The 15,071-nt window shown below is 43.1% G+C and overlaps 1 protein-coding gene across 5 annotated transcripts; it reads left to right on the top strand.

The window, feature by feature from the left end:
* Nucleotides 1-7,363: 7,363 nt before the first annotated feature.
* On the top strand, nt 7,364-13,887 carry LYSMD4 (LysM domain containing 4). Of its 5 annotated transcripts, none has more exons than XM_047766828.1 (3): nt 7,364-7,441; nt 8,615-8,904; nt 11,469-13,887. In XM_047766828.1, exons 2-3 carry the CDS (start codon nt 8,623-8,625, stop codon nt 12,078-12,080), a joined length of 894 nt encoding a protein of 297 aa, XP_047622784.1. In that variant the 5' UTR covers nt 7,364-7,441; nt 8,615-8,622; the 3' UTR covers nt 12,081-13,887. The 5 variants fall into 5 exon arrangements, with proteins under 5 accessions (XP_047622784.1, XP_047622785.1, XP_047622787.1 ...); XM_047766829.1 differs by having other exon boundaries at nt 8,485-8,904; XM_047766831.1 differs by having other exon boundaries at nt 7,364-7,524.
* Nucleotides 13,888-15,071: the final 1,184 nt, after the last annotated feature.

Here is a 15,071-nt window from a genome sequence, read left to right as displayed (position 1 = left end):
CTGTTTGGGCTCAGCTTCTGATCCTAGGGCAATGGTAGCAGAAAATGGGAAAGCCAGATAACAACCCTTTATGCATCTTGGCTGAAAGTAACCAAAACATAGTGATAAAAAAGACAGAGCATGGGAATTTCTGTCGTGGCTCATTGGAAATAAATCTGACTAGTATCCCTGAGGATGCAGGTTCAATCCCTGGCCTCTCTTGAGGGGTTAAGGATCCTGTGTTGCCATGGGCTGTGGTGTAGGTCACAGACATGGCTCAGATCTGGCATTATTGTGGCTGTGGCATAGGCCAGAGGCTGCAGCTCCAAATTGACCCCTAGCCTGGGAGCCTTCATGTGCCATGGGAGTGGCCCTAAAAAAAAAAGACAAAAAACAAAAAGGAGCATGGACTCTTGTTCTTAAGACTGCTCAAGAAATTGAGGTTATATGAGATGATGGATGTTTGCTAAACATATAGCAGTCATCATTTCATGTTGTATGTAAGTCAAATCATTATGCTATATACCCTGGACTTATACAGTGCTGTATGTCAATTATATCTCAATAAAACTGGAAGAAATATTTAAAAATAAATAAAAAATAAATTGAGAAGCAATTTTATTATTTACCATTTAAAAAACTTGAATCATCAAATATATTGGAGGTTCCCCCCAGTTTCCTGCATTCACATGGCAACTCTGATGTTCCAACCCCTGTAACTGACTGCAACTCGGGAACCAAGCCTCGTCTGTGGCAGAAAATGGGAAAGTCAGCTCACAGCAACACCTGATCCTTAACCCACTGAGTGGGGCCATGGATTGAACCTGCATCCTCATGAATACTAATCAGGTTCATTTCTGCTGAGTGACAGCAAGAACTCCCTACAAGAGTATTTTAAATGACTATACTTATTTCATTTCATAAATGAGCTGAATGAATTGAACCTAATCTCTTTCTATTGGACATTTTTGGTCACATACCTCCCCCCCCCCATTTCTCACTACTAAGAATGGTCTTACAGCAAATCTTTTTACATGTCCTCATTATTTTCTTGGTAATTTCCTACATGTGGGAGGTAGAATCAAGGAATATGCACATTTTAGAAACAATTGCTTCTACAGATTCAATGCAATCCCTATCAGATTACCCATGACATTTTTCACAGAACTAGAACAAACAATCCAAATATTTATATGGAGCAACAAAAGACACAGAATCGCCAAAGCAATCCTGAGGAACAAAAACCAAGCAGGAGGCATAACTCTCCCAGACTTCAGGCAATATTACAAAGCCACAGTCATCAAGACAGTGTGGTATGGGTACCAAAACAGACATACAGACCAATGGAACAGAATAGAGAACCCAGAAATAAACCCAGACACCTTCTGTCAATTAATCTCTGATAAAGGAGGCAAGAATATAAAATGGGAAAAAGAAAGTCTTTTCAGCAGGTGGTGCTGGGAAAACTGGACAGCTGGAACATGCCCTCACACTATGCACAAAAATAAACTCAAAGTGGCTTAAAGACTTAAATGTAAGACAGGACACCATAAAACTCCTAGAAAAAAACATAGGCAAAATATTCTCTGATATCCACCTTACAAATGTTTTCTCAGGTCAGTCTCCCAAAGCAACTGAAATAAAAGCAAAAATAAACTAATGAGACCTAATCTGACACGCTTTTGCACAGCAAAGGAAACCATAAACAAAAACAAAAAGACAATTTACAGAATGGAAGAAAATAGTTTCAAATGATGTGACTGACAAGGGTTTAATCTCTAAAATATGCAAACAACTCACACAACTAAACAACAAAAAAGCCAACAACACAATGGAAAAATGGGCAAAAGACGTGAATAGACATTTCTCCAAAGAAGATATGCAAATGGCCAACAAGCACATGAAAAAAATGCTCAACATCACTGATTATTAGAGAAATGCAAATCAAAATTACTATGAGGTACCACCTCCCAACAGTCAGAATGGCCATCATGAATAAGTCCACAAATAACAAATGCTGCAGAGGGTGTGGAGAAAAAGGAACCCTCCTGCATTGTTGGTGGGGATGTAAATTGGTACAATCACTATGGAAAACAGTATGGAGGTTTTCCACCTTAGAAAACTATACATAGAACTACCATATGACCCAGTAATCCCACTCTTGGGCTTATATCCAAACAAAACTTTCCTTGAAATAGACACATGCACCCGCATGTTCATTGCAGCACTATTCACAATAGCCAAGACATGGAAACAACCCAAATGTCCATTGACAGATGATTGGATTAAGAAGATGTGTTATATATACACAACAGAATACTACTCAGCCATAAAAAAGAACAAAATAATGCCATTTGCAACAACATGGATGAAACTAGAGACTCTCATACTAAGTGAAGTCAGAAAGAGAAAGACGAATACCATATGATATCACTTATATCTGGAATCTGATATACGGCACAAATGAAACTTTCCACAGAAAAGAAAATCATGGAAATGGAGAACAGACTTGTGGTTGCCGAGGGGGTAGGGGAAGGAATGGGATGGACTGAGAATATGGGGTTAATAGATGCAAACTATTGCATTTGGAATGGATAAGCAATGAGATCCTGCTGTATAGCAATGGGAACTATATCTAGTCACTTATGATAGAGCATGATAATGTGAGAAAAAAAAAGTATACATGTATGTGTGACTGGGTCACCTTGCTGTACAGTAGAAAATTGACAGAACACTATAAAGCAGCTATAATGGAAAAAATAAAAATCGTTATAAAAAAATTGCTAACGAGTTCCCTGCTGGCTCAGTGGGTTAAGGATCTGGCATTGTCACTGTTGTGGCTTGGGTTGCTACTGTGGCCCAGGTTCTATCCCTGGCTCAAAAACTTCCCCATGCTACAAGCAGAGCTAAATAAATACATTTAAATATTGCTACATAATGCTACAAATGCCCCCAATGGACACTCCCACCAAACAGCCTGAGAGTACCCTATCCTCACCTGTGCAACCACACACCATGGAATCCTCTTAGGTTTGAGTTTTTTTTAGCTCTTTGCAGCTATATGAGTTTCCATGGATTTGACTCTCTATAAAGTGAACACGCCTTTTCTGTATGTATTTCTTTAGTGAATAATTTGCATCATTTGTTATTCTACAGAGTGTTTGTTTTTTCTTAGTGAGGTCTGAATGCCCTTTATACACTAAAGATATCAACATCAAAGATGGCACATTTTTTTACCCAATTTGTCATATGCCCTTTAACTTTTTTTTTCTTTTTAGGCTGCACTGGTGACATGTAGAAGTTCCTGGGCCAGGAATTGAACCCAAGCCGCAGCAGTGACCTGAGCTGCTGAGGTGAAAACTCTAGATCTTTAACCCGTTGAACTGTCAGGAAACTCCTGCCCTTTAACTTTTTAATGATTTTTTTTTTTTTTGGCTGTACCAAATGCAATCTACATCTCAAACCTTTTTTCACTACTACTTTTCCATGAATTCCTAAAGTTGGTGACATCTTTGGAGCTATGAGCTTTAATGCTCATTGCTGCTTTTTTTCCCAAGGGCTTCTTTTATACCAATGACTTGACAATATGTGAAAGAAGTCAGGAGGTTTTGATTTTTCCATTTTGTGGATAGGAGACTGAGCATCAATGACCAATGGATATTCCCTCTGTCACTAGAGAAGCCATAACCTGAGAAACCAGATCAAGACTACCAGATTCCTTCGAGTTCCTGTCGTTGTGCAGTGGTTAACGAATCCGACGAGGAACCATGAGGTTTCGGGTTTGATCCCTGCCCTTGCTCAGTGGGTTAAGGATCCAACATTGCCGTGAGCTGTGGTGTAGGTCATAGACATGGCTCGGATCCCACGTTGCTGTGGCTCTGGCGTAGGCTGGCAGCTACAGCTCTGATTGGACCCCTAGCCTGGGAACCTCCATATGCCGTGGGAACGGCCCAAGAAATGGCAAAAAAGACAAAAAAAAAAAAAAAAGAAACAGAAAAAAGACTACCAGATTCCACAGAGTAGAAGTGGCAAATCAATTTCACCTCCTTTAACAATATTATTTGATTGGCTATGGCTGTCCTGGATATCCCGTGCAGAAGCCTTACAGCTGTCTGGACTCTTGTGATGAACTAGTGATGTCTGCCAGGGGGTTGGGTGGAAGGAGTGCATGGCCAGCCTGGAAGTGCAGAAGAAAAGAGGACCAAGGCCCAGAAAGCTTACAGAAAGATCAAGCTGCACAGCTGATACATGCAGAACTGGCAGAGGACTCCGTTCATTTTCCACAGTGCCTCAAAGCTACCGCTATCCTGCCATGCACACTCGGGCAAGTCCTTTGGGTCTCTAAGTCTTAAATTCCTCTCTAAAAAAATGAAAAGTTGTGGTGTAGGAAATTCTAATGACTTTGTCGATACAGTTCCCTGCTCTCCGTTCTGTGGTGTTTTGAAAACTCCGGGAAAAATAGCAACACATTATCTGCTCCCTGCTATCTCTCCTGCCATAGCTGGGGCTCCAGAGAAGGCCAGTGTCATAGTCAGCTCAGGCTGCCCTAACAGCAAACCACAGGCTGGGTGGCTTACACAACATAAGTTTGTTTCTCACAGTTCTGCAGGCTAAGGCCTATCTCCTGACCTTTTTGCATTCTGAAAAATGGCTTATTGCAAAGAACCACCTCTCCTTTCCCGTATAACTTAGAGAAGACTCACAGACGCACTGCTGGTTTACCTATGACCTGGTCAGACACAGACTCTCCAAGTGCCTTTTGTTTGCTTCATATATGATGAACTGAGCCTCTTGTCTCCATTTATCAATTGGAGCAAAATGCTTATTAACAAAGCTTCCATGAAGCTTCTCTCGAGGAGGCCCCCTGAGGCCAGCCATACAGTCCCACTTGAGAATAGGCTGGATTTACTGTGCAATCCTGCCATCCTTTCATTTCACTTCCCCACACTTAGTTCTTTCAAGCCTGGTTTACTCCTCTTTCTGCCTTACTCTTAGGCACTTGCAGACCATATACAGTCAGAGTATTCTCCCCATTGCAACAGGCCTTCTCCTCATGTTACAACACCCTCTTTCTCCACTTTCCATACTCCTTTAGAAGAAAGTCCCTTCTGAGTCTGGATTTATTTTTTACTGGACATGCTGAATGAAAGAAACAACCATAACTGATCAGGGTACAGCTGTATTAACTCAGCTTTGCCGTTCTCTTCCGACTCCTCTAGTTAGTCACACCTTTATTAAATTCTGACTCCTAGTCTTGCCAAATCCAGTGTTTTGGGCCAGACGGTTGGGCCTTTGGGGTCTTAGGACTTGAAGTTGGTGCTGCCACTTCCTATAAACTTCAGTTGGTCACTTAATGTCTCTCCTGTTAAACCACAACTTAATGAGCACCTACTAAGTGGGCACTGAGTTGGACAATAGGAATGGTGAGCGAAACAGACTTAGAGATGATAATTAGGAGCAAAAGGCAATAAAACAAGTAATTTAAATGGGAAGTGCAATGAAGAACCAGAATGATCTGACAGACACAGAGGGAGGACATTTGTATACAGGGGAACAGGGGAGGCCCTGCTGAGAAAGTGACTCATTGATGCCTAAGGGTCAGAAAGTCTAGCCATGCCAGCAGCTGAGAGAAGGAAATTCCTGTAAAGGGCCACAGGTGGGAGAGCTGGGTGTTTAAAGGCCAGAGAAAAGTGGGGTGTGGCTGAAAGAAATAGTTACAGTGGCAGAGAATGCTTCCCAGACCTCACACTATCCTGGACTGTGACTGCCAATATAAAAAATTTGATTTTTAGGTGTCCCTGTGGTGGCTCAGTGGTAACAAACGTGACTAATATCCATGAGGACTTGGATTCGGTCCCTGGCATTGCTCAGTGGGTTAAGGATCCACTGTGAGCCGAGGTGTAGGTTGCAGGTGGCTTGGATCCTGCATTGCTATGGCTGAGGCATAGGCAGGCAGCTGCAGCTCTGATTCAACCCTTAGCCTGGGAACTTCCCTATGTTGCGTGTGTGGTCCTAATAAAACAACAACAACAATAACAACAACAAAAACACTTGACTTTTGTTCTAAGTGGGATGGAAAGTCATAGAAGAGGTTTCTGAGATTTTATTCTTTTAATCCTTTTGCTTTCTTGCTTAATTTGATTGCTAGTGAGGCTTAATTTCTTTTTTTTCTTTTTTCTTTTGGCTGCACCTGAGGAATGTGGAGTTTCCTGGGCCAGGGATGCAAGTTCCACCTCAGCAGTGACAGGAGCCACTGCAGTGACACCACTGAATTCTTAATTCGATGAGCCACAAGCAAACTTCCAGGTTTAATTTCTCTTCCCTGTTAGCCATTTGTGTTCTGATTGTGCAGAATTGTCTGCTCATGTTCTCCATCCATTTCACAACTTGGATCTTAGCGTGTTTATTATTTAAGATTAATAAAATTCTAATATTTTGCTGCATCCCTCCCCCCACAAGATTACTGGGTTTTTTTTGTTTGTTTGTTTTTCTTTTTTGTCCGCCTCCGGGCAATATGGAGTTCCTACGGCTAGGGATTACATCCAAGTGACCTACGCCACATCTGAGGCAATGCAGGATCCTTAACCCCATGTGCCGGGCTGGGCACCGGACCTGCGTCTCAGCACTCCAGAGATGCCTCTGATCCCGATGCACCACAGCGGGAACGCCTACCATTTGCTATTTAATTTTGCTTTCCTTTTTTGGGCTCAAGTTTTAAACCTTTGTGTTTTAGTGTGTAAAAGAATTCATCCATCACTTTTAAGCTTAAGGAGTCTCAGCCATCTGACATTTGATAAATTGTGTTTCTTTAGTCCCTGTTGTCACGGTTCAGGGTCTTAACATTCATGGACTTTTCTTTTTTGTCCTCGTGGGCGGGGGCGGGACAGAGCAAATTCCTCCTGGGTTCTGGCCAGGGAAGGTTCAGAATGCGAGACCCTTCATCCTCCTAGACCAGAGGAGTTCCTTCTCCTCCGGAGGCCTCAGCTGGTGATAGGCACTCCATTGGCAATGCGAGCTTCTCGTTACAGATCAGGGATCCAGGTCTGGGCCAAAGTCCTCTTCTACTACTGACAAAGCCGAGGCTCAGTGGAAAGCCCGAAGGGAGACTCAAAGGGTTTGATCGTCTAGAGCCGAGGCATAAACTGGAGTCTGGAAGAGCCGGTGCAGCAGTGGCAGGCGAGCCTTTGCATCAGGGGTCAGGTCCTAGAGCTGAGGCCCCCGCCGTGGCCCCCTATCCCGGCCTATCTCTGTGCTGGTCCTGTGCGGACCATCAGCACAGCTGGGTTTGGCCAAGTCCCCGCTCACCGCTGATTTCATTGGCTGTCTTGCCGGCCCCACCTCCCAAGGACCAGCTGATTTTCGCAGCCAATGGGCGGCGGCGGCGGCGGCGGCGGCGGCGACGGGTTTCGGCTGATCCCGGACGTGAGGTGCCCGGCTCTGAGGGAGGGAATCCGAGGTCCAGGTGGGGTGCCGCATAGGCTGTCTGTCTGTCGGGTGGCGAGCTATGGCTCCAGGTTCTCAGAGGTTGCCCTGCTGCCGCTGGAGGTGGGGCGTCCCAGGACGTGGAGGGCCGGCCCGAGGTTTCTGGGGTAGGAGGTCGGAGGTCGGAGGGCGTGCCTTTGTGGAAAGTTGGGGCCTCGGAGGTTTTGGCATAGGGATGGGCCGCTCTGGGCTTTTTCACTCGGCTCGTGTTTGAGGGCTCCCCTTCCCCGTGTCACGAAAGGAGTTCCGAGGGAAGCAGGCCTGCGAGCCGCCGGGGCGACCCGCGGGCGCGAGGAGAGTGGTCGCTTCCCTGCTCCTCCGAGCTCGAGCTCCAAGTGCGGGGAGGGGAGGGAGTGGGGCAAGGTAGGGGTCGCGCCAGGGCTACTCGTTCCCTAGGGGTCTGCTCCCCTCTGCCTCGGAAGGAGCCCGGTGTGAGTTTTCATTTCTGGAAGTCCTTCCATCAACTTGGAGGGGTTAGGGCTGTGTTGTGCCTTCTATGCTGGTTCGGAAGTGATGATAAAAACCAGGTGTGAGGAGGCACTTGAAGGCAAAGGGACCGGTGAGAGACTGGACGAACTTCCTAGTTGGGTGGGGATCTTCCCCCTAACTTGCCTCAAGTGTGATAGAATTCATACAGTTTCAAAAGCGGAGTCTCAGAATTCTAGTCTTGACCTTAGTGAAGATAGTTGGGAATGCTTGAAGTATTGAGTAAGAATTTTTCGAGCAAAAGTTCTGAGTTTTAAGATTCTCAGTGCAAGGAAGGGAGTTGGGAACCGCCCTTACCTCTCCTGGCAGTGATCCCAGCTGTTGCTTTACTTCTCTGGGACTGAAAAGTTGTTTCTCTGCATGTGTGGGATTGAAGGACATGTAGCTGTGGATGAGGAATAAAGGGACAAAAAAAGGGGACCCTTTTGTTTTCTGTGCAAAAAAAATATGCAGCTGGGGGGGAAAGTGTTTCTATTTGCCTGTCTCTCCCTTATCTCATTGAGCATAAACATGTGTTTTGACATTTGTTTTATACAGATGGTATGTGTTGCCAATTTGTAATACTAGGCAAAGGAGTCATTTCTAACAAGGATACAATTATCATCAGTGTAGCCACGGAAGAATGAATATGCCTTGTGTGGAATTAACCCTGGGGTTTGGTTTTCAGTTAAGAAAATGAGGCAGAAGGGAGTGTTAACCAAGACCTTCCGAGGCCCAGCCAGTGTCTGTAGAACTCCGACCAGCCACGTTTACATGTTTGAGAATGGCAGTGGGGACTCGGGGGACTCCTCTGAGGAAGAGTCCCACCGGGTGGCTCTGCGGCCTCGGGGCAAGGAGTGCCAGAAGAAGGGTGCCCACCAGTCTCATCAGCCTGGAGCAGGGGATGTGGTGCTGCTACAGCGGGAGCTGGCCCAGGAGGACAGCCTCAACACGCTGGCTCTTCAGTATGGCTGCAAAGTAAGAAACCCCACAAGTGACAGTGCCACCTGTCCTCTGCCACCTGTGTTTAGAAAAGCAGAGGAGCTCCCTGAAGTTTAGGGAAACTTTCTACCCTTTCCTGACCACCAGAAGTGGTTGGGAGAAGTCCTGCTGCAAAGGATAGCCCTGTCTAGCTAGAGATGGGAGGCAGGTACCTTCCATTCTAAACCCTGGGGCATAAAGAGAGGAGATTAGTTAGAAAATGTTTTTCTGATTTTACGTTAATTTTATTTTTTAGATTTATTTTTTTATTTTATGATTGTAATTTTTTCCATTATAGTTAATTTACAGTGTTCTGTCAATTTCTATTGTACAGCAAAGTGACCCAGTCATACATATATATATATTCTTTTTCTCACATTATCCTCCATTATGTTCTATCACAAGTGATTGGATATAGTTCCCTGTGCTATACAGCAGGATCTCATGGTTTATCCACTCCAAATGCAATAGTTTGTACCTATTAACTCCAGACTCCCAGGTTCCCTCTCTGCAGAATACTTCTCTTCTTCCTTGTTCTCCAAACTGAAATTCTGAAACCTTTTTTTTTTCTTTTGAGCACATTTTGTTTAAGACATAAGAGGGCCAGAGAGCTAGGCAGAATTTAACCAAGATTCTTTGGTGTGGTTGTTGTGTGTTTGTTTGTTTGTTTGTTTGTTTTGCTACTTTTCTGTTTTTAAAACTTTCTTGCTGGTTGTTGCTTATTTGGTAAAGTTTTACCATCTCTGTTTTAGAACTGCATGATCTAGCTTTTGTATGCTGTGCATCTATATAACACTGTTTCTCTCTTTAATTATGTTTTTAGCATTCAGAGTGGTTAACAATGGCAAAGTAAGTAGGAAGGTATTTATAGAACTGCTGTGTTTTCTGCTAGGATGAAACTATTTATTTCATTTTGAAAATATTGTGCTACTATTTTCTGTGGCTTTCTCTAAGGCTATACAACTACTTATTTTTTAAAAATCTCTTCATTCTTGAAATGTCTCTCATTTATCTTACAGGGACCAAATGGCTCAAGATGTTGTGTGGGGGTGTTGTGTTTCCCAGGGACATAAACCAGCTGGTCTCTAAATTGTACTGAGATTTACATTTGACTCTTATAATCAGCTTCTGTAGGCCAACCGTATAATGCATGGGCTAAACAATGACTCCTCGCCCACAGAGACCTGAGTAGATGCAGTGGGTTTCTTGGAATAGTAAAGTGTAGTTAATCCAAAACGACTATATAGTATATCTAATAAATGATCAGTTTTCCTTTTTGAAGTAAATAAATTTGATGTTAGCTTATTGGAGTCAAGGACAGGAAGATCTCAAGCACCTTAAGTTTTAGGACATAATAAATTATGAATGTTCCCCATTTCAATTCAGTTAAATAATAAAAGCACTTGTTGAATAGTTAAATAACGAACGACCTGTTCATGAATAATTAATAATCATTAATGAATAATAATGACTGATATGAATAAAGTATTGCTTGTATTTACACCCTCATTTAAGTGGACTTAGGAGTTAAAACTTCAGAGTTCATCTCTGATGCTTTTGACAAGTTTTCAAACAGTAACTTGAGGGAGGATTTATCTTATTTCTCCCTACTTTTTATTTATTTTCTCCCCTACTTTTTAAATCTTAAGGTTTGATTATGAGCAGAGTTTGTCATAAGCTTTATGTTACTTTATAAAACTCACAGTCATGTTCCTTTCTCCTTGAGTCTTGATTTTGGAAGAGAAGATTTCCATCCATATTTCCCAGCTTGATGCAAATTCTCTGCTTGTTTCTAATTTCTAAGAAGTGTTGTGAAATCCTTAAAGTGAATTAACTGTAGGTCACTTTTATTTTAAAAATATGTTTAGGGAGTTCCTGCTGTGGTGCAGCAGATTAAACTGTGGCATAGGTCAGGGCTGTGGCTTGGATTCAATCCCTGGGCCTGGAAACTTCCATATGCTGCAGGTGTGGCCAAAAAAGAAAAGTTTATAGGCCATATAGTACTTCTAGGAAAGAAAACATCCTAGAATCATTAAGACACACCTTTAAAAATGTTATCACAGGTGAGCTACCTTCTTGAGTGTAGATCTGTATGAGGCTTTGTGTTTGCTGAATGCTGATGTGTCTACTGCAGCTACTAAATTAAATTCTAATGCAGGATAAAGTCAGCCAGACAGGGGCACTGTTGCCTCAAAAGTTAAATGTAGAGATGTGTTCACCATGATGTGTTTCCATGATGCGTTCCACCTAAAAGCATTTGTTGAAGGCACACTTTAAACAAACAATAAAGTCTTTTCCAAAATAATCTTAAATTGTTCAAGCTTGTAATCTCTACAAAAATTTGATGATTAAGCTATACATTAAGCCTGAGTTAAAGCCAAAAAACAAAATTATTCAGCCTAAACTAAATTTTGTGTATAGGTACAGTTTTTCAGTTTTCATCAGATTCTTAGGCAGAGTAGGCTTGGATCATCACCTAGAAAGTTTAAGGACCACTTTGGGGATATTAGTTTTAAGGAGCTTTATGTATTTTGTGATGTTTGTCTTCATGGCTTCCTTAGGTCGCAGATATCAAGAAAGTCAACAACTTCATCAGAGAACAAGACTTATATGCTTTGAAATCTATTAAGATTCCAGTAAAAAACCACGGGATCCTAACAGAGACCCGCAAAGAACTCAGACCCCTCCTGAGCTCATCCACAGAGACCAGAGTGACCTTCGAGGAGCAGCCAGACCCTGACAGAGTCGCTGTTGGTGCCAATGCCCCATCTAGCCCACTGACGGAGTTCTTTAAGGGCATCGACCAGAATATTGAGCATGCCGTGCAGTCAGAAATCTTTTTGAGTGAAAGTTACTGCTTAGGGACCTCCAGTCAGCCCCTGCTTCCAGCTCCTCCAAAGACATCGACAAGTGGTGCAGACTGTGGAATTCAGTGGTGGAATGCTGTTTTTATCATGCTTCTAATTGGAATTGTTTTACCAGTGTTTTATTTGGTCTATTTTAAAATACAAGCTACTAGTGAGATCCCTAGTAGCTTGAATACAACTGCTGTCCCCAACGGCTCAATGATAATGAGTGCAGTTCCAGAGCAAGCCCCCAAATTAGTGATTCCAGGACCAACCATCCCCTCTTCAGACAGCCAATTCAGTCAGACCACCCACAGGGGGAACTAGCTATTGTTGCTTCTAAAGAATCAGGCCAGCTTTAGCAATTGGGCTCCCAATGTACATCAGCCAATGCTGGCCATATCTTAGGGTGCTGCATTTCCTTTTCTGTGACAAGGACACACTTCAGAAGCCACCATCATGTCGTCAGTAATTCTCATAGTGGGAAGAGCCTTGCCTGATCCAGGACTCTGGGAGCCAAAACACCAGCGTCCTGAGCCTCCCACTTCCAGAGAGGAGTGGCAAAAGAGATATTTAACATGTCAAATGCTGTTTCATGAAGGCATTTAGCAGGCTGGCCATGAGGGTCTTCACAGTAGCAGATTGGACATGCTTGGAGGGAGAGGAATGGCCTTGGCAAACGGACCTGCAGTATGGGAGCCCCTGGGTCTGGCTTTGGGTATCTGCTGTTTGCTGTGTCTCCTGTCTGCTCTGGAGGGTGACTGATAAATGGTGTTCTGTGTCTCCCCTGCAAAGGTGCTATGCAGTAGTGGTGGAATGTCACCCTGTTTTAGAGCCTGACACATTGCAGTTGTACTAGGCCCTGCATCATATTTGCCCTCTCAGGTCACCTTTTTGAGGCAGTGTCTTATCTAGTATTAAAAAAGCCCTAAATCCAAATTGGTATAATATGGAGTAAGTAGCAGTTCCGTTCCTCAAAGTTTAGAGAGCTACTTAATCTGACACACAGGCACTTTTTAAGCTCTGTGTGGTGCAGTCAGCACTTCCTGGCCAGGACGATTGGAGACCATGGCCCAGTTTCACCTGAGGAGCATTTCCACAGTGATGGCTAACTGGAGTCCCAAAGTCAGCATTCTTGGAAGGAGCTCTAGCTGGTCAGTGTCTGGAGTGGAGCAGGTACAGAGAGAAGGATGAGTGCCAGTCACTGAAGTCCCAAAATATGACACTTCTAAGGCCATGCTGTCTCTGGTCAAGCATCTTGCTAGCTCTTAGAGGCACATGGAAGAGTGGCACAGGGAGAATAGGCGTGCTTCCTGCTGCTTCCTTGACTCCATTCTTAGCCACAGAACAGGAATGGGCTTGGTCATTTTCCTTTGGGTGAATACAATGTAGCTTACATTGTTAAAGTATCAAAGACAATGGAGGGCCTAGAGGTGGCCTTTGCTGTGAAAGACAATAGGAAGTGGGGCCTGAGGTTTGCTGTTCTCCTCCTATGACAGGTAGCAGTGGTGCTAAGTGCAGAGGCTGGAGGAAGGCATGGGTTAGCATGATGCCTTGCTGGTGAAGCAAGTATGCATCGGGTGAGGGCAGGAGCCCACTTCATTACCATGGAGGAGTGGTGGCAGGCTTAGCCTGGGAGAGGTCTGTCTCCAGGGAGGAAAACAGCTTCACAAATGCTGAGCTTTAGGTAGGTTTAAGGTATTTGATACATTAGGCCTAGGTATCCATTTAAAAGATTTCATCAGGTACGAGGAAGGAAATGTGGCAGAAGAGTACTTGAGATGGGCTTCCAGTTTCTCCTCTCAGTTGTGTGAAAAACAGTTTTGCCCTGGGTTCAATTAGCACATTAAAATTATCTTCGAAATTAATCAGTTTCTTCAAAACCAAAATGGTCTTCAGGATTAAGTGAACTTGTGAACCTTTGCTACAGGAAATGTTTTGATCATGTAAATGCTTTTCCAGCCAAATGTTTGTGTGCACTGTGTCCCTGAGGGCCACAGATTTCTCTAACATTTGTCACCATTAAATTCACTAGTCTGGGCTTAGACTCCCATGAGAAATGACTTTTGCCAAAGAATGCGTATCTGTATACTTTTTTCAAGTGGAATAAAATAATTTCTTCTGTGAAGGAAAATAGATTCCTCTTTTTTAATTTGGGGGTTGATTTAATTATTAAATATGTGGGATGATTTTGGAGAAAGTGGAGGTGTCTGTGTCCAACGGGTGAAAATCAGAGGGGTAACAAGCACAAACTCAATTGGTCTGCATAACGTGCTTTAAAATACATATACTGCAACTTTAGTTTGTGTTGGGAGATAAAGTTTTAAAGAAATAATTAGATTTGTTAGATGGCCTACAGTCCTTTTGGTTTGAACTATGGTGTTAATATGGAATAGAAGCTAAGGGAATCTGTCACCAGCAAATGATGCTCCCCTTTTACTCTGGGGAGAAAAGCCTTCAGGGTCTAAGCAGAAGCCTCAGGGTCAACCAGAGCAGGACTGCTCAGCCACGGCCATACATAGCTCCTCCTCAGGAAGTTAATTCTTTAAATCGCCTCTGGGTTCATTGTGAATGTCTGAGGGAGAACAATATGGTCCCTGAGATGATGGCTCATAGAGGGGATTTTTAACTTTTTTCCCCAGTTTTGATATATAACATACAGCACTGTATATAAGTTTAAGATGTACAGCATAGTGATTTAACTTACATGTTGTGAAATGATTACCACATGTTTAGTGAATATCCATCATCTAATACAGATTTTAAAAAGAGAGAAAAAACCTTTTTTCCCTGGTGATAAGAACTCAGGATTTACTCCCTTAACAATGTTGATGTATACCACACAGCAATGTTAGCTATAGTCATGTGCATCACATCCCTAGTACTTATTTATATTTGTAACTGGAAGTTAATACCTTTTTACCCCCTTCTTCTAATCCCTACCACCTCTCTTCCCCCCACCTCACTCCCTGCCTCTGGTAGCCACATCTGATCTCTCTTTCTCTCTTTTTTAATTAAGTTTGTTTTTTTCTTTTTTTAAGTTTCCACATGTGATTGAAATCATAACAGTATTTGTCTTTGACTGCCTTATTTTACTCAGCATCATGCCCTCAAGGTCTGTCTGTGTTGCTCCAAATGGCAGGATTTCCACCTTCTTTATGGCTGAGTAACATTCCAGTATGTCTTTGTGTGTATGTGGGGGAGTGTGTATCACAACTTCATTCATTTGTCCTTCACTGAACACTTAGATTGTTTCTGTGTCTTGACTATTGTAAATGAATAGTGCTGTGAACATGGCGGTACAGATATCTCTTTGAG

Source organism: Phacochoerus africanus, chromosome 2, assembly GCF_016906955.1.
Source record: "Phacochoerus africanus isolate WHEZ1 chromosome 2, ROS_Pafr_v1, whole genome shotgun sequence".
NCBI classification, from domain to species: Eukaryota; Metazoa; Chordata; class Mammalia; order Artiodactyla; family Suidae; genus Phacochoerus; species Phacochoerus africanus.
The sequence above is the reverse complement of the archived record's forward strand: the minus strand, read 5'-3'. Positions and strand labels throughout refer to the sequence as shown.